The sequence below is a fragment of the Phyllopteryx taeniolatus genome, chromosome 14 (assembly GCF_024500385.1).
Source record: "Phyllopteryx taeniolatus isolate TA_2022b chromosome 14, UOR_Ptae_1.2, whole genome shotgun sequence".
Classification (NCBI taxonomy): domain Eukaryota; kingdom Metazoa; phylum Chordata; class Actinopteri; order Syngnathiformes; family Syngnathidae; genus Phyllopteryx; species Phyllopteryx taeniolatus.
In genome coordinates, this window is record NC_084515.1 from 3,620,256 (window position 1) to 3,639,785 (window position 19,530).

At 39.9% G+C, this 19,530-nt stretch overlaps 2 protein-coding genes across 7 annotated transcripts in view; both read right to left on the bottom strand.

The window, feature by feature from the left end:
* Nucleotides 1-14,295, bottom strand: part of LOC133488681 (phosphatidylinositol 4,5-bisphosphate 3-kinase catalytic subunit alpha isoform) — a 31,470-nt gene extending 17,175 nt beyond the window's left edge. The window contains exons 1-13 of one of the 5 annotated variants that reach the window (XM_061796864.1): nt 14,189-14,295; nt 11,480-11,880; nt 9,559-9,768; nt 9,202-9,452; nt 8,777-9,022; nt 8,564-8,649; nt 8,383-8,488; nt 6,346-6,498; nt 6,035-6,169; nt 5,366-5,490; nt 5,132-5,213; nt 4,755-4,919; nt 4,305-4,408 (exon numbers count right to left, since the gene is read on the bottom strand). In XM_061796864.1, coding sequence (XP_061652848.1) covers nt 4,305-4,408; nt 4,755-4,919; nt 5,132-5,213; nt 5,366-5,490; nt 6,035-6,169; nt 6,346-6,498; nt 8,383-8,488; nt 8,564-8,649; nt 8,777-9,022; nt 9,202-9,452; nt 9,559-9,768; nt 11,480-11,831 — 2,015 coding nt within the window. In that variant the 5' untranslated portion in view covers nt 11,832-11,880; nt 14,189-14,295. The other 4 variants (XM_061796865.1, XM_061796862.1, XM_061796866.1 and 1 more) reach the window with 4 other exon arrangements.
* Nucleotides 14,296-17,150: 2,855 nt separating this feature from the next.
* kcnmb2a (potassium large conductance calcium-activated channel, subfamily M, beta member 2a) overlaps nt 17,151-19,530 on the bottom strand; it is a 6,734-nt gene continuing 4,354 nt past the window's right edge. For both annotated transcript variants that reach the window (XM_061797823.1, XM_061797824.1), the window contains 2 exons: nt 18,101-18,296; nt 17,151-18,015 (listed from right to left, as the gene is read on the bottom strand). In XM_061797823.1, the coding sequence (XP_061653807.1) occupies nt 17,731-18,015; nt 18,101-18,296 (481 nt within the window). In that variant the 3' untranslated portion in view covers nt 17,151-17,730. The remainder of the gene's footprint in view (nt 18,016-18,100; nt 18,297-19,530) is intronic.

Here is a 19,530-nt window from a genome sequence, read left to right on the forward strand (position 1 = left end):
GAGTGAGGCTACAGGGAGAAGAGATAGCAAGGGTAGAGGACTTTAAATACTTGGGGTCAACCGTCCAGAGCAATGGTGAGTGTGGTCAGGAAGTGAAGAAACGGGTCCAAGCAGGTTGGAACGGGTGGAGGAAGGCGTCAGGTGTGTTATGTGACAGAAGAGTCTCTGCTAGGATGAAGGGCAAAGTTTATAAAACAGTGGTGAGGCCAGCCATGATGTACGGATTATAGACAGTGGCACTGAAAAAACAACAGGAAGCAGAGCTGGGGGTGGCGGATATGAAGATGTTGAGGTTCGCTCTCGGAGTGACCAGGTTGAATAAAATTAGAAATGACCTCATCAGAGGGACAGCTAAGGTTCGATGTTTTGGAGACAAAGTTAGGGAGAGCAGACTTCGATGGTTTGGACACGTCCAGAGGAGAAATAATGAGTATATTGGTAGAAGGATGGTGAGGATGGAGCTGCCAGGCAAGAGAGCTAGAGGAAGACCAAAGAGAAGATTGATAGATGTCGTGAGGGAAGACATGAGGGCAGTTGGTGTTCGAGAGGAGGATGCAGGAGATAGGCTTGCATGGAAAGGATGACACGCTGTGGCGACAAGCCGAAGGAAAAAGAATTCTAGCAGAAGCCTGAAGGTTTTGTGCTAACACTGACTGCTATTTCAAACTGTTTATAATTCCTTCCACCTCGACGAAGGCCACAGCTCCAGCTGAAGAAAAACTGCTCCACAGCAGGACGCTGGATAGCGACCGAGCACTGCCATGAATAGCAAAAAAATCCATGAGTAACTGATGCCTTCCTAAAAAGGTTTATATTTGTCTATAGCTGCCACAAGTTGGCAGCAAAAAAACAAAAAATAACAACAAATTTCAATTAGACGGGGCTCCATAAATGAAGCTCCTACCCCCTCACATCAACATAGTTCCTCTGCACCAAGATGCCACAAGATGACACCAAAGCAATATTTTTATATTAGGCAGGGTTTTGGCCAAAGCAAGAAAAACAGCAAATAACAGAGAATAGGCTTCCCCAAAAAAATCCACGAATAAGTGAATGTGCAAGTAGCAAATATGCCTGAAACACTTCATATATCAGCATCTAAATTTTTATTGATCCTTGTGTATAACATTCTAAAAATAATGTCTTGCACGTATGTAGCGTCAAATCAAAATGAAATCTCAAGCTGAACTAGATAATTTTAAATGGACAATTCCATCTAACATATTAAGATAATTATATCGCTCCCAAATCACATTTGTCCGAATAGTTTGCATTTTGTTCACTTAGATCCAGAGGAATCTCCTGATAATTTGTATGAAACTTATGTACTTTAGCTATATCAAAATCCTAGATCATAGCTATTAACTCACTACTATGCTTTGCTTATTTAATTTATTTATTTTTTATTAAATTTAATAATCTTCCAGATGGTGTTCCAGAGGCACACACACCCTACACAGCAGCTGTGCAGCAATGCACAGCTATCTTATGCTCACTGCTAATATCATCACCTTCGCTCAGCTCTGCAGTCTGGGCACTGACAGCTGCACTCTCCACCCCCCCCCCATCACCTTCTCAAGTCACACACTGCAGTCTTCTTGGCACCCCACTGCTCTAGTGGTATTCTATCCCAAAAAAATTGCACACTCTGACCGAGATGGTATACAGCAAGGGTGGGAGAAATGATTGATTCTTAGATGTATCGTGGAGCAGATGTAAATGACTCAGTCAATTAATTATTTTTACAAATGGGTGACAAGATGAATAAGTCATTACATACAGTATAATGCTGGAAGAACAAAAAAAGTGGGGGTTGAGCTATATAATGTACAAAATATTACTGGTATTGTTTATGTGATGTTGTGCTATTAACAGTACAGGATTCCCCCATTGTTCACGGAGGAGGGACCGAGCAAATAAATGTCTATATTAACATTTTAAAAATACAGTACAAGTGCAAGCGTTCTTGTCCGCACAGAACAAACAGTCAAACCAAAACAGCTCAGAGCAGTGCAGCAGCACGTCTGTATGTGAAGCACTGCGCCAACTTAAGCCATCTAACTGAACACACACTTATAATAATTTAGGGGCAAATCAAAATTGATTGACAATCAATTTTGATTGACAATCAATTTTGATTGGTGCTTGCAGCTTCTCTTTCTAGCTCCTGTCACTAGCACATCAAAGAATAAAATAGAATAAGAAAATGTTGTGGATTTCTGTATTTCAATTCAAAAACTCATTGTAGAAATTGACTACTCAGAGTAAACTATTTTATGATTGTATTTTTGATGATTTTAGCTTACAGCTGACAAAAACCCACATTTGATCATCTCCAAGAAATTAGAATTTGTGATGCACCGAAATGAAAATTCTTAGCCGAAACTGAAAACCCGAAACTGTCGAATCCATGGCCGAAAGCCGAAACACTGAAAAATACCATGAGAGCTGCCAACCTATAGAAATTCACTTCCAGAACTATGTCTTAATTTCCATATTTTTTAAATTATGGTCAGGAACATTACAGTGGGACAGTTATTGTAGTATATTATGTAATAGGATAAAAATATCCTGTATACTGTTCAATTTCAAAACAATCATTATTCTATAATTTTTAATAAATTATGGCTTCAATATGTGTTATTACAATATTTATTGCATCAACATTGGAATGGCGGACGCATTTGCAGCCAATGTCATCTCTTACATGCTCTTTTTGTATTTCCTGTATCCACTATCTCTGCTGAAATTATACAAATTTCTCCATAGTTGTACTAATAAAGGATATCTTTTATTATATTTTTTTATTATATTAATGTACTTTTGAACAACGCTTAGTTGCATGAATTGATGAAGCCTGCTCGGATGAGAGGCAAAACGTCTTCTAAGACAAACAGAAGTCCAGTTGCGATCAAATCAATGCCCTGACAATGAAATGACCTGGATGAATGAGAATAATCACAGGCATAACACTTGTCTAAAAGTGTAGTTTATTCGCTGTCATTGAGGCGATGATTAGTGATTTATGCTGCGTTGACAATTGTCGGGAGGCGCACGTTCACCTCAGTGGCCCGGCATCGTGTTTAGCCGCGTTACCTGTAGCTCGTAGGTAGCTGGGGCAGCGCAAAATAGCATGCAACAAGGACTCCAGTTTCCCCAAACAGCGGAAAGCAGTGAGACTGGGCTAGTAGCCACTAACATGACTATGGCAAAGCCACGTGGTTCCAACAATTCATTGCGACATGCAAATTTGAATTATTGCACTAATAAAGACGTTCATCTATGTTGTTAATGTGTGTTTATGATACCACTGGCTCGTTGAATGTTTGTGTTATTTAACAGTCATATTTATGGTTGATTTATGGTGCACCGTGTCATTATCAAACCATGACTGTAAGTTGTAGGTAATATAGTGACCTCCCAGTCAATTCAACTGGATAGTCACCAAAACTCTATTGGGCATTGCTTGTTAATAGTAAATGTTGCGTAAGTATTGAGTGTACACACTCACACGTCAGCCGTGGCAAAGCAAAGAGCGAGCGGCAAGAAAAAGCATGTTCTTTCGGTCCGAATCCAAAAATGCACTTTTGGGCCATTTTCGGCCACTGAAATTTCAGTGCATCACTACTACAATGTTACATAAGAAACAGTCAAAATGATTTTAATATGGAAATGAGGTTGGAATTGGCCTTCTGTAATGTATTTTCTTGTGTTGAATGAATCTGTACAATTTGTGAGTTTCTCTTTTGGAATTGCAATGCTGAAGTACAATGAACTCTCCTACAGTGTTCTAATTTTATTGACCTGTGCATGTTAAAGCATAATGTGTTGCAAAATCAAAACAAGTAAACTGGAAAGAAAACATGTGCCTCGGGTTTGGTCAGACGGCTTTGCTAATAATTTGAGCGATGTTTGAATGGATTTGCATGTAATGAGAGTGTAATAAAGCCAGACAAAAATATACATCCCTTAAAGATTATTTACTGTTATGATGCTTTTTAACGATAATTTGAATATACACATTTAAACACCACTGTTGGCAAATTATTATGTTTGCAATATGTTTTAATAAACTATAACAGAAGTAAATGTAGCTTTAATTCATTGTGGGCAGGAACTCCAGAGACCCAAATATTTGTATAAAAGCAATTAGTCCATTTTCCACAATGTTCCCTTAAGTCACATCTTTTATCTTATGACGTAAAAAACTTTTGCCATGAATTTCTAATAAAAAAAAAATAAAAAAAATCAGGAACGATGCCTTTGGTTTTTATTTTATTTTATAGATGTGAAAATTAACTCACTTTAAATGCCAGAAGAAGAAATGTCCTATCCTCTGATTGGTTAATGCCTTTTTCAGCAGGAAACGGCCAAGTGGATTATCAAGGTACTGTTCATACTTTAGAACCTATTGACACAGTGAGAGAAAATGGACAAATATACAAGGAAAGCATTAATAATAATGCAGCACATCACGGCAATGTCATATCATTGATCAACCACACCATTGTCTACAACTGAATTATCTCAAAGATCTAATACTAAGAGCTTTATTAAAAATTGGGACTGAGATTAGAAAGGTAGGTCTGTCTTAAACTATATGAAAAATATTGGTATGGTGACAGTGGAGTTACAGCATTGTAAACCATAGTACTAAAGGATGTTAAAATTATTTGTGAAAGTAGAATTTTTACACAGCTCCAGTCAAGTGTCCAGCACAGAATGAATGCACAATACAACAAACTATAACTCACCTGAACCAGTTGAATGAGGTACTGTGACAGTTTGTCATCAGTTAAATATTTCTCAAGGCACTTTACAGCAAAATCTCTAATCATGGGATCAGGAAAGTTGCAATCCAGCAACTCCATGGCTTGTTCTGGCTTGATAGCAGGCCAATCCTTCAGAAGGCAATACATCTGGTGGGAAAAAGGTACAATTACGGCGAGTAAATATAATCACATTTGCAAACAAATCCACAAAAGATGAGTTTTCTTTATCAATATAATAATCTGCTGAGTTACTGTATATGGCAACACAAGTAAGCCTGGTAGACATCTGTTTGCCCAAACAATGTCCTGAAATTAATACGTCAGCGAAAGGGTGGGGGGAGGGGAGGGGCAGAGCTTACCTGTGCAACTTCATCTCTGGAGTTCCATTTCACAGCAAGCAGGATCTTGGGAAGGATGTCGGGCATGTTGACACAATAATGTCTGCGAGAGTTTCATAAAAGAGCATTAGCAATTTTGAAATACTGTACTAAGAAACTCAAGACAACTATTTGCCATCTACAATTTATTTGTGACTAATAGGTCACATCAAACACGCCCTTAACAATTTAACATAATCGACATGCACACTTTACCTGTGCCTCCAGAGAAAGTCTTTCTCCTGCTCAGTGATCTCAGACAACGGGTCCCGGTTACACACTTGGCGAAGCTGCTCATTGTCGCTGTCTGTAAAGGGGTTGTCTCGGGCCACTCTGTTACTCTAATGCACCACATGACACATTGAAATCAACTGAACCACCATTTCAACAGCACATAACGTCATTACAAGCTTACAGTGGAACCTCAGTTTTCACATGCCCTAGTTTTCATACAACTCGAAAGACGAAAATTAAATACGATGACGCCTCCTCCTCCCACACCCCTCCTCGTCGTCTTTCATAAGCCATCAACAGTCTTCAGTAATGGTAAATTTTAAATGTCCATTTATCAATTTCATTAGTCATTTATATTTATTTCACATTGTTTTCTCTCTGTTAAACTATAGTTATTCTCTAGAAAATGTATTTATTTTTGTTAATATTTTTGGGGCGTCTGGAACAGATTAATGGGATTCATATTATTTCCTATAGGAAGTACTGCTTCAGTTTTCATACATTTCGGTTTTCTTCAGACTTTCTTTGGAATGGATTAATCAAGAAAACTGAGTTTCGACTGCATTTCTTTTTTTTTTTTTTTTTGGTCAGCACAGAATAATCCAGTTTTGTGGCTAATATGGTGAACCCTTAAGACCTTTGCTCTCTTACCAAACCAGTAGGGCAGTAATTAAAGCCAAGCTCTCTGGAAATATTCCAGTTTGCATGATCCTCAATAACGGTCATATCAGGGAACTTGACTGGAGAGCTAAAATGGTCAAACTCCAACTCCAGACAAGGGGTTTCCTACAAAATCAGAAGAACAATATGGTAATCAAAGAAAGGTTCCCTGCTAGTAGGTTGATAGAAAGTTTGGTGCTTAAAGAGGGGGGTTTAAATTCTTTCATGAAGCTCTATTAAAAGTGGAGTCAGACAGATATGTAAACAACACAGAACTGGGGTAATAAGAAAATGTGGCTCACCTTGTTGGGGTTTGAGCCCGAGACACCGATGGGGTTGAGGAGATCTTCCAGGCCGTGTGGAACGGGCCAGAGGTTGAGCGCCATCTTCCCTGCTACTAGTGTATGAGTGTAGTCAAACAGGTTGATGTTGCCCCAGGCTAGAGGACAGTGCTCCTACAAGAAAATACATAAACAATTACAACGACCGCAACAGCTCCTCGGCTAAGTTGTTTGGTTTCCATGATGCTGTTATCCAACGGCAGTCGAGAATATAAAATTAGAGCTCATTCATTACAACGGAATGCACACTACATATACAGCAGGGCTATATCGAAATTAAAATTCTTGGCCAAAACCCAAAATGATGAAACCAAGGTTGAAAACCGGAAGATCGAAATAGATTTTTATGACAATTACTAGTAAAAATGAATTTATGTCTATGACTGCAGAGCAGCCAAACTATAGAAATTCACTTCCAAGAAAAATGTGTCTGAATTTCTATATTTTTTAAATTATTCCAAGAACATTACCACAGGACAGTTATTGTAGTATATTATGTAATAGGATAAAAATAATTCAGCATACTGTTCAATTGCACAACATAATCATTACTTTTTAATCATAAAATTATTAAAAAATTATGGCATCAATATTTGCTATTTTAATGTATTTATTGTATCAATATTGCAATGGCGGACGCAGTTGGAGCCGTAACCAAAGTACAGGATATTTAGACGTACCTTCGTCAAAAACATTAATGTATTAATGAACCTTTACCAATTATGTTTTCAACCGTAGTAAAGAAAACAAGTCTATTAAATCAGATCTCAAAGTAAAAATTTAAACTTAGCACTCTATTTTGCAAAGAAACAAATAACACTGCTGTTAGATTGGATTGCATAGTTTATGCACAGACACAGGCACGGGCTTCCTGTACAAATGTCTTCTCCTTCATGTTATTTTTTTCTATTTCCTGTATCCACTAATGCTGCTGAAACTATACAAATTTCCCCATTGTGGGACTCATAAAGGTTATCATATATTATAAATATTTACGACTAATAATATACAATCCCAATTCCAATGAAGTTGGGACGTTGGGTTAAACAAAGAAAAATAGAATACAATGATTTCCAAATCAACCTATATTTAATTGAATACACTATAAAGAGAAGATATTTAATGTTCAAACTGATCAACTTTATTGTTTTTAGCAAATAATCATTAACTTACTTACTTTTAACGTTATAGGCCCATGTCACCCATTTCCAATTCCAGACGGCATCCTGTGTCACTGTGTATTATTTTCTATCCAGACATTTAGAAATTTGCCTGGTATTTTGCTGCTCAAACTTGGATACTCTCCGCCATAACGCAGTCACAGCCAGACCTGTGACAAGTGTACTGTATCACCCAACCACTTATTTTGGTGTTTCGCGACGATATGTCACAGCAGCTTAGCAGTTAGCATGGCTTCCCGGTCTTTCTCCTGTTAATTACTCTTCATCCGTTTGATAACGCTACTTGTCAGAATTGTAGCTTATTCGCCGCCATGGAGGCGATGATTGTTTAGCCGTGTTAGCTAGCCAGCCGTAGCTCGTAGGTAGCTGGGTCAGATCAAAATAGCGCGCATCAAGCATTCCACGATAGCGGGAAGCAGGGAGGTTCAATGTGCACACGTCGTTTTGTTTTTGTTGTTGTTGTTTTTTTACAATAGTGTTTGTTTCATCAAATGAATCATTTATGAAATTTGTATTGGCCAGCATCTGAAGCGTCTTGGTGGCCCGACACAGCGCAATACTGGCCATCATTAATGTCGGACACTGGATTTTTTTAAAATATCCAGAACAATCAGTGTTACTGGTGTAACGAGTTAGCGTTCTGTGATTTCCATCACAAAATACAGAGAATCCGTAACATTTGACAACTCTGCAACAATATTAACATTTTTATTTTCAGGCAATGACATCATCCAGCTGCCCAGCTGTTCCAAAATTCTCTTAATGGTAACGTCAATAACCAGATCAAACAGACCTTTTAAGTGTAACTACAGCTAACCTCTTTTGCTCCCTTCCTCCCTTTAACCGAACAGATGGATAGGCAGAGGCGGGCAGCACGTGGGATGTCTGGAATGTACATGTCATAGTTGAGCCACTCATTCCACCTGAAATAAACAAGTTTGACATTTTCAAATAATAAAGCACAGCTGAGTGCATGCTAGCATTCTGTTGTGAATTACCTGGGATTTGAACAAGGCACGCGCTGGGTGTTGACATTGTCACACAACTGCTCTCCACCGTGGTATATCCCCGTCCTGACGTAGATCTAAAACATACAAATTATTCATCTCCATTCCTGACTACATTATAATGTGAAGGAATAGTGTGACACTATCCAAAGTAATAGTTTATAGTAATAATGAGGTATCCACACATATTTGCTGCATTTATACCTTGTCTATGTCTCTGATATTGACATTGACATAAGTGGCACAGAGCACCCTGATCCTTAGCGCTCCGTTGATAGTCCATAGAGACTTTGTGGATGTTTCCCCATTCATGTAAGGTGTTGCTGTGGATATTCGTCTCGCGTATGACGGCATGGTGAAATTGTCCATTGGCAGTTGGGTATATAGACTATCTTTTGCCATCAGCATCAAGTTAGGCATTCGTCCCAACATGATGCAGCTCCGCACATACTGAGCACAGACAAAAATACATATTCTATAGATTACTGAAATATAAATTTGCATGTTATATATGCAGCATCTTTTCAAATTTTTTATTCAAAATTAACTTGATGCTAATTTGATATGGTGCACTTTGCATTAAATGGATAAGCATCAGATGTAGTTACCATCATATGAAATTAGATTACCTTGTACTGACTCAGAGGGTATTTCTCCAGTAAGTACTCGTCACAACCACAGACTTTGAGGATGTACTTCCCTTGATACTCCTGCACACACATCTTTAACTGCTCCTGGGAGAGGAGCATACTGCGTGTCTTCTTGCGGATGGCCTCAGCGATAACCTGCTCTGGCACGCAGTCGTGGTTGATCTTCAAAGTGTACTTCTGCTTGTCATTGCTGGGTGACACAATAACCCATATTACCACAATTATTTGACCTGAGGAAAAGGAAATACAAAGCACATACAAAACGTTTGTTAAAGAAATGGTGTAAAAAAAAGGATTTGGAGGATGTTTTTAGGATAACATTATCTTTTGTCTCACCTTTATCTAGTTTGTTATAGATGTGCCTGGGCAATTCTGCTGAGGATTCCACATTGGGGGGGTAGACATACAAGGCTCTACTGTGGGGTCCGTTACAGTCTCTAAGGTCCACTGCCTCTTTGCAAACATTCAAAATGTTCCTTCTGAAGTCCTGCACTTCCGTATCTTTAACCAAATCGAACTCGCATATGGGCATCCCAATAGCGAAACCTAAAAGGGAAGAGAGTTAAAGCCAATAGTAGTTTATAATAGCTGCACGAGGCCTCTGTTATAACAAAAAAAGTCAATCTTTTTCAGCCAAAACCGTTCAGCTGAAAATTACGTGATCTGATCGAGACAACTCTAGAAAATGCTCATTGTTTTTTCCATATATAATAGAACTATTCAAATTCTGAAGCTTCAAAGTTAGTAAAGCACAAAATTGGAGTCATTGCAAAAACCTTTTGCCACAGTTGTAATCAGACCCAGTCAAAGAATTGTATCAAACATTCTGTCTTCTTAATAAATGGTAATGACCCACTGCATTGTTTATTACTGTGGTTGCTAGTGACTGACATCTGAGTATTACGCAGTGCAGTTCTATATGGGCTGAAATATGTGCCAGCAGAAACTGAATTGAAATCATTTAAATTTGTATTGTTTAATTTGAAACATTGCATTTAAAAACTGAATGAAATAGTATAATTTGAAATTGAATTTCTTAGTTTGGAACTGAAGTCCAGTAAACAAAAGTCAATGTAAGAATTTTTTATCGGCAATGAAAATTCTAATTATATACAGTATTTTCACATTCAGTGTGATCATTTCAGATTCAGTTCGACAGATTCAATGTCAAATTAGCTGTGACGGACATTCGGGGACTGTAAGGAAGAGCAATCGATTGGCGAGTCACAGATCTCCTCTTCGGCTAATCAGCGCCTTCGTTTTTTTAATCATGTGACATGGGGATTTCCAATAACTTGGAAACTGCGCCATGATTTTAAAGTTTAACTTGTTCAAAACTGTGGCCAAATTTCAGCCCTCCAACCTTTGACTTTAATAGTTTTGTCTTTGGTGGAAAACATCCAATTCCAAAAAAATGTCCAAAAGAAAATGGACAACGGATGCATAAGTGCTGGACTACAATTCATTCATCTGAACCCCCTAAATTCATTTGAAACAGTGCTGTCTGTATTGAGATGTGGTGTGTGCCGTTTCTACCCCTAGGTGTCAGTAAAGACTAAGGCATGGAGTTCTATGCCTGGATGACATTACGTTACGGGGGGGACGGAAAGACGAATTAGTCACGTCGGTGTGATGTCCTTTCCTTTGTTCGAAAGTAAGCACCTTTTTATCTCTTTCTGACCGTATGAGACATTCCACAAAGGTTAGGGAAAGGTGGTATAAAGGTTAAAATACTGTAGCTGGTTAAAAGATTTGACTTCCCGGAGAGTCCCCATGTCACGTGATTAAAAAAACGAAGGTGCTGATTGGCCGAAGAGGAGATCTGTTTATCGCCGATCGATTGCTATTCCTTACGGTCCCTGGATGTCTGTCACAGCTAATTTGGAATTGAATTTGTCAAACTGAATCTGAAGTGATTAAACTTTATGTGGAAATATATCATTAGAATTTTCATTGAAGATAAAAAAAATCTTACATTCACTTTCAAGTTTATTGGACTTCCAAACAAATAAATTCAATTTCAAATTATACTATTCAGATTCAGTTTTTAAATGCGATGTTTCAAATTAAACAATACAAATTCAAATTATGTTTTTCAAATTCAGTTTTTGAATACAATTATTCAAGTGTAGAAATTCAAATTCAGTTCCTGCTGACACATATTTCAGCCCATAGTTCTACACCACTTAAAAATATCACAATAAGCTTATTGTTAATTCAAAATCTCCCTTATAGTATGGTAATTCAAGAACGATACCTATTTCTCGATTGAGAATCTTCTCTTCTCTGTTTCCTACAGGCTCAATGACTTTGAGGAAGGCCTGGAAGAGTCTGAGGTCACATAACCTTCTGGTTTCATCATAAAACTCCTCTCGTTCTGCCTCTTGGGTGACACTGACAAAGATGTAGGAGCTCTCCTCTTGCAGCAGATGATAAAGAGGGTATTTCCGGGCTTCTTTGAAAAGTTCGTGCTTCACTGTGATCAACGTGGCCTCACGAAGGCACTCCAATGTGAGGATCATGCCATTCGGCAGGAGGCAGTCCACTTTGATGCTGGGTGGCATCAAGTGCATCCCCCATAGTTCTCCCGAGGATGGCCTGGGAGGCATGGTTGCTCTGGTTAATCCACCTGCTTATTATGAGTTCGATGTGAACCAGCTAAAGGGATAGAAGGAAAACAAGAGTTACATAAGAACAACTGAACTGTGAACAATAATGCAGGAGTCTAAAAAATAAATGTTTGCGATTTCTAAGCTGATGGGCTTCCTTTCCTTTCGGCGAGAGCAAATAACCTAATGCGGTTTTATTTCGTCATTTGGCTTGGAGGGGGAAGAACATTTTATGAACATTCTAAACACATTTTTAACAATACTATGCAACCTTTAAAGATGTACCTCGTTGTATTCTGTGTTTCACTGCAGTCGCGTCATCCACCTTAACACTACACACCACTACTGATGACATAGAACACATTTCCTAATTTTATTCATGACTTCAAAACTTCCCCAATTACATGCGTAACAAAGCTCTGACAACATTTCCAAATGTATAGTTTAAAAACGTCCCTCAATAACATAAAAGGTGAGTAAGATCATTTTTCAAATCCATTTAATAATGTTTTTTTTTCTTTGATTCTGCCAAATCTGATGTAAACTGATCAATTCACAGAAATTATTTTTACCCACAGCTGGCCTTGTGATGATACTCCGACCGGCCATGATGGTTCATATTTTTTGTCACTTCACACGCTAATTTCATGAATTTTAAAAACTACAAATGCCTTTTAACTGTGCTATTGACCTTCTGGAGGTTTTTTTCTATGAATGTTTTGAGTACGGCGGATGATTGGTTAGCACATCTGCCTCACAGTTCTGAGGACCCGGGATCAAATCCGGCCTCACCAGTGTGGAGTTTGCATGTTCTCTCCGGGTACTCCGCTTTCCTCTCGCATTCCAAAAACATTCATGGTAGGTTAATTGAAGACTCCAAATTGCCCGGAGGTGTGAATGTGAGTGCAAATGGTCACTTGTTTACATGTGACCTGAGATTGGCGGAAGACCAGTTCAGGGTGTACCCGGCCTCTTGCCTAGAGTCAGCTGGGATAGCTGCCAGCACACTAGCAACCCTAGTGAGGATAAGCGGTTCAGAACATGGATGGATGGATGGAGTGCTGTTTTTTTTAAACTTTGTAATTAATTAAAATTATCATCATCATCATCATATTATTATCAGTTTGTGTGTTTAGCAAGCTTTCCAATGATACCAACCTTCTGAAAATAGGATAAATATTAAGAAATTCATTAACGTTATTAACTTGGACTAAACTAAAAGGTCACACCAAAAATCTTAAACACTATTGATTTAGTATTAAGAAATTGGCCAGGAATTGGTGCATTTTCATTTCAGTTTTAAAGATTCATACATTTTCTTTTATATTTATCACAGAAAATTCGTACTTATATCAATGGCGTCTTCTTTAAAAGCTCTTTCTGATCACGCTGATCTGATGTACATAAATTACTGTTTGAAATTTTACACAAATGCCTAATTAATGTGATAAAAAGGCAAGCGTTCCATTAGTATTTGCATGATAATCTTATCTCATTGATGGTAACCAACTACCGCACGAAAGCAATGCAATTACAGTATGATCGTCTTCAACAAACATGTCAACAAACTTCTGAGCCGACTAATTTTGTCCTGGCATTTCCTCAAGTAAAAGTGCTAGGATATTGTTTTCAAAGCATAAACCAGCCAGTCATCCCTCCAAACTTTGTTATGCTACTCGCACGGCTAACGTTAGCTGTTATTCGTTAACTGCATTTTCGCGAGCAGATCGATGTCATGAGCAATACGGAAAACCTCAATACACAAGCTAGTATACATCTATAACAGGGACATTTGCGATTAGGTGGTTGTTTATCAAACTAGGTAAATCAGGGGGGGGGGGGGGAACTATTCTAAGTACCTGTGTCACAGAGCTAGTCCGAACCGGTTCCAGCACAACCATTAGCAGCGGCGGCTAACTGGGTAAATCCCATTCGATCCCGCTTCGAAAGTCCAAACATGAGTCCTTCCTAACGATGACTATGGGACTGAAAGACGCCTCTTATTGCCCAGTAGTGGTGCGGGAAATAAAAAGACTACTTCATGATGTTCTTGGTTGGGCTGCCCCCAAAGTGAACGGCACAGTATGGTACCATGTTAGCTCGTCGGAGCTAACTGCTAGCAGGCTCCTCGTGACGGACCGCCCTCTGCTCCGAGATAAGGGAAGGGGAAGCGGATTGTTGTTACGAGATGGGGCTGATGGCGGAGAGTTTACTGGAAACGACTTACTCACTTATTTATCTTCCTGTTAGAGTGAATGAGGTAAACGTGAAGGTATTCAGTCGATTAGATCATTGGTTCTTTTCAACTCGTGTCTCCCTGAAACCCGCATTTTCCTATTGGAAATGTCGTGACTCACTTTTATGGAGGTTAATAACCCATCCAGCCATTTTCCGGGCCGCTTATCCTCCCGAGGGTCGCGGGAGTGCTGGAGCCTATCCCAGCTATCTTCGGGCAGGAGGCGGGGTACACCCTGAGCTGGTTACCAGCCAATCGCAGGGCACATACAAACAAACAACCATTCGCACTCATATTCACACCTACGGGCAATTTAGAGTCTTCAATTAACCTACCATGCATGCAAACCGGAGCGCCCGGACAAAACCCATGCAGATATGGGGAAAACATGCAAACTCCACACAGGCGGGATTGAACCCAGGTCCTCAGAATTGTGAGGCAGACGCTCTAACCAGTCGTCCACCGTGCCGCTGTGGGTAAGGTTATGTTTTTAAATACTCAACCCACTAAAATTTAGGGATATTCGGCCTTCAGGTTAAATTTCAGGATGAACCTAAACTGCACCACAACGAGAGAGACTGGAAGAGTCACAGAAAGACGTGGGGTCCATGAATCCAACAGCAATTTTGAATTTTAGCCATTCAGCTTTTCAGCGCTGAGATGAGGGCAGCTGCTACATTGACATGAGATGGAATTGGTAGTGGAGAGTTTACTGAAAACAACTTCTTACTCACTGATTTTCTTTGACCAGAGCGGCGATGACCCCTGTATTTAAGTCCAGTAACAAATCAATCACAATCAAGAATCCTTTATTTAAATAGTACCTATCCTTTCATATTCAAACAAAGCAACAAAAAGTGTTTCACAAATCAGGTAATTTAAAAACAACAACCCTAACTACTATAAAAAATAAAAGAAAAATAATTAACCTACCTGTACATACTGTAACTCTAAAAATAATTTTGTTTCCCAGTGAAATGTTCTAACAATGTAAAAACCAAATGTTAGAATAATTAACGCCATAAAATTGTTTAATCCTTGCACATACACTTACACTCTATTGTAAGTCAAAGATAGTCGATGGAAATCATAACCATCACGATTATTGTAAATCATTTTGTATGTTTATCTCTTGTTGAGTTGCAAAGCAGGGGTGACTCAATAGAAGATAACCTTTTTGTAGTCACACAACAGGGGAAATCTGCATATTTTCACAGGTTAGGATCATTAAAGAATCTGTAAAGTGAAATCAGAGATTTGTTTCTCAATACATTATACATGTTTTTCACCCTTTTAGTTTTCTCCTATTTTTGGAACGTGGCCAAGTGACGCACTTGAGCGTCCGTCATAAGTCGGCCTTCCACCACTATACAAGTTGAGTGCCTTCCTTTGTTATTTGACACAACTGTGACATGCAGTTAGCTAGCTAGCTATGCCTACACCCCAAAAATGGATAGTCGGCTGGTGTGGCCGCTTTAGAGCGCATCATTGTTGGCCTTAAGTGTGCGCATGGCAAGGTGAGAAGGCAAAAGAGCGAGGTAAATTTTTTTTTTGACCAAATCCGACTTGACAGCTAGCGTGTGGACAAGGCCTTTGCGCTGGCGTGGCTGCTTTACAGCGCCTCGTTGTTGCGGTGTGGAAAAGCCCCGCGATGAACGGTGGGGAATATTCCAGCCACTGGGGGCTTTGAGTGGATATATTTTCGTGGCTCAAACATTTAGTTATGTGTCGGTATAAGAAAGACACTAGACGAAGTAGCATTCATTTTTCCAGGTTATAGAAGTAGTATTTGATCGACAGCTTAGCGTGGCGTGGTTTCAGCGCATTCAAGCGGATACTCTCATAGTGTTCGAGAGCGGATAGAATGGCTTGATTTTTCATGATTTTGAAACCTCATTTTAAATATCCATCCATTTTCTGCCACTTATTCGAGGTCGGGTCACGGGGGCAGTAGCTTTAGCAGGGACGCCCAGACTTCCCTCTCCCCAGCCACTTCATCCAGCTCTTCCGGCCGAAAGACATAGTCTCTCCAGCGTGTCCTGGGTCATCCCCGGGGTCTCCTCCCGGTGGGACGTGCCCAGAACACCTCACCAGGGAGGCGTCCGAATCAGATGCCCCAGCCACCTCATCTGGCTCCTCTCAATGTGGAGGAGTAGCGACTCTACTCTGAGATCCTCCCGGATGACCGAGCTTCTTACCCTATCTCTAAGAGCCCGGACACCCTGCGGAGGAAACTCATTTCGGCCGCTTGTATCCGGGATCTTGTTCTTTCGGTCACGACCTACAGCTCATGACCGTAGGTGAGGGTAGGAACGTAGATCGACCGGCAAATTGAGCGCTTCGCCTTTCAGCTTAGCTCCTTCTTTACCACAACGGACCGATACAAAGTCCACATCAGTGCAGACACTGCACAGATCCGCCTGTCAAACTCCTGTTCCATTCTTCCCTCACTCGTGAACAAGACCCTAAGATACTTGAACTCCTCCACTTGGGGCAGCATCTCATCCCCAACCTGGAGAGGGAACGCCACCCTTTTCCGACTGAGGACCATGGTCTCAGATTTGGAGGTGCTGATTCTCATCCCAGCCGCTTCACACTCGGCTGCGAACTGCTCCAGTGAGAGTTGGAGGTCACGGTTTGATGAAGCCAACAGAACCACATCATCTGCAAAAAGCAGAGATGCAATACTGAGGCCACCAAACCGGACCCCCTCTACGCCTCGGCTGCGCCTTGAAATTCTGTCCATAAAAGTTATGAACAGAATCGTGGACAAAGGGCAGCCTTGGCGGAGTCCAACCCTCACTGGGAACGAGTCTGACTTACTGCCAGATATGCGGACCAAACTCTGACTCCGGTCGTACAGGGACCGAACAGCCCGTATCAGGGGGTTCCGTACCCCATACTCCCAAAACACCCCCCACAACACATGTAGACTGGTTAGATATTTGGTTAGATATTTTTTTGCATTCAAATTTGGCAGGGTTGTTCACAACTTTCTTCCCTGTGGTGTGTAACATTTAGAAGACATTTATTTTCACTTTACACAGATTTTAAAGATATCACAGATGTTAGGCACTTTTTGTGAGAAACCTAGAATTTTTTTTTTACAATAAATCTGGACCCCCCCTTGTCCTCTGAAACTATTCAAGTATTTATCATTCCAGCTGACATTATAACGCTGCATACAAAAAGGAATTTCGTTCTAAGAGAAAATGCATAGCATTTTAAATAAAACAGAAGTGGAAAGTAATAAAATGGTGTTCCTCATGTTATGAAAGACTGGAGGGACCTACTGTTTGTTTTGGTCACTGGTATAATGGAGGGCACATGATTCAGAAACACAGAAGTTTGAGAAAGGTGTCAAAATAACATTTCTCTTGTGAAAAAAAAAACAGAATCTTGTATATATTGTAGATAAGCTTGTATTGTCCCTCTAATGCAAATTTATTTCACATTGCAGGTAGAAAACATGTAAACAGTTTCTAAATAGTCATGTTTATAGTGTTATTATGACCCACTGGCGCTTTCCTCTTTGGAAACATTCATTCAGTCGCATCCTCAATCTTGAGCGAGTCAGCTACCTCAAATGCAACAGGTCCCAGAATGGTCATTTGGTTAAAAGTGTCCCTTTGCTTTTGATGTCAGGTAGCTTTGAAAACCGCTTCACCTCTTGATCTTCCCGATTTCTACGCACAACCTGGAGAGGTACTGTGTGAGTTTGACCATCACAATTATGAGGGCCCCTCCAACAAACATGCACGAGGGCCACATCAGCGAGTGGAAGACGACGCTGTGGTCGTAGAGCCGAGTCAGAAGAACTGTCTCCTGCTGCTCGCTGGGGTCATAGTAGCAGGGAACCTGCTGGTTGGCCTTCAGACGCTCAGAGATGTTCATGATCATGGTGTACATTTGGGCGCTGTCCTTCTGGCATCTCGGCACATAGAAACACTGCAAGGAAAGGCTTGACTGTAAGCAGTTGTATAGTTATGACTAACTCCAAATCCTATCAAGTAAATCCTCACGCACTACTCACTTCCAAGCTGGCATCCTGTGTCTCTTCATTGTGAGATAATCGACTGATGCGGCCTGTGTTATTGACGTTCACATAGACCTGCAGACAGGGGTATTTGGAGACTCTCCAGCAGTCTGAGCCACAGTTGTAGGAACAGTTAATGTCTGCTGTGATGGTGGAGTTGAGAACAATACACAGACCCTCTTCTGTCCACGCACTGTTTTGACATTCAAATGGAAATCCGATTTAATGCAAATTCAAAAGAACCGTCAAACATTCGAAGGAATCTTATTAGAGCAATTTTTCTTGGGGTTCAAGTTGTTTAGCTCAGTACAGTGAACTCTCGGTATTCACTTGACGCCCCCTTTAAATACTTTGTAATTGCCAATAGATTCCACAGGATAGTAGCAAATCAATACTTGATGTCTAAATCAAACTCCTCAACCCGCTTTAATTGTGCCTTGAAATAAGAGTTTATCCTTTCCGTAACTCAAAACACTTGTATCTCAAATCATCTTTCCCCATCAGAATGTATATAAATCCTATTAATCCATTCCAGCCCCCCCCAAAAAAACAATATTTTTGTAATGTTTTTTTTAAATAAGAACAATAGCACTCTGTAAAAACACAGTAATGACATAATTAAATCGAACATGAAAAATTAAACAGTTTTTGCCACATTTTTTGCTTCAATTCAAAGGACATTGCACTTCTCCGTCTAATGTACGCAACTTGGCCACCTTCGGGCAGTATAATTCAGACATGGATATATACAAAGGAGCTGGTCACAATTGTTCAGTAAGTTGCAGTACTATTAGTCGTTCTTCACAAAGGACATACAATACAGTATATGCCTGTAAGTATTGTCATATTATCTCTCTATATGTGTTTCTCAACTGTTTGTGTTCAAATATCCGTTGCATAAATGGTTGTAACACTGCAACACTGATGCTATACGTTAGCAAGTCTAAGGCGTTTTCCTGTGTTTGTTAGCATTAAGCTAAACAGCGTCATGTTAAGCAAAGCGAAGTGGTTGTTTTAAATACACAACATGTAATTATCTTTGTTTTAGGTTTAGGTTGACAGTAAACCTGCACTGGGAGTGGCAATAAACAACTTGAAACATATATATTTTTTTTAGATTGGCTTTTTTTTTTTTTTTTTTTTTGCCAAACTGCTGCTTGTTGTGAAGTGAGTTGAGTTGAGTTCACTACGACCATACAGTGTTCACATTTAAATTTTTTGCTGGCAATTCAAAGCAAGCGGCATGGTGGACGACTGGTTAGAGCGTCTGCCTCACAGTTCTGAGGACCGGGGTTCAACTCCGCCTGTGTGGAGTTTGCATGTTCTCCCCGTGCCTGCGTGGGGTTTCTCCGGGCACTCCGGTTTCCTCCCAGATCCCAAAAACATTCATGGTAGGTTAATTGACAACTCTAAATAGCCCGTAGGTG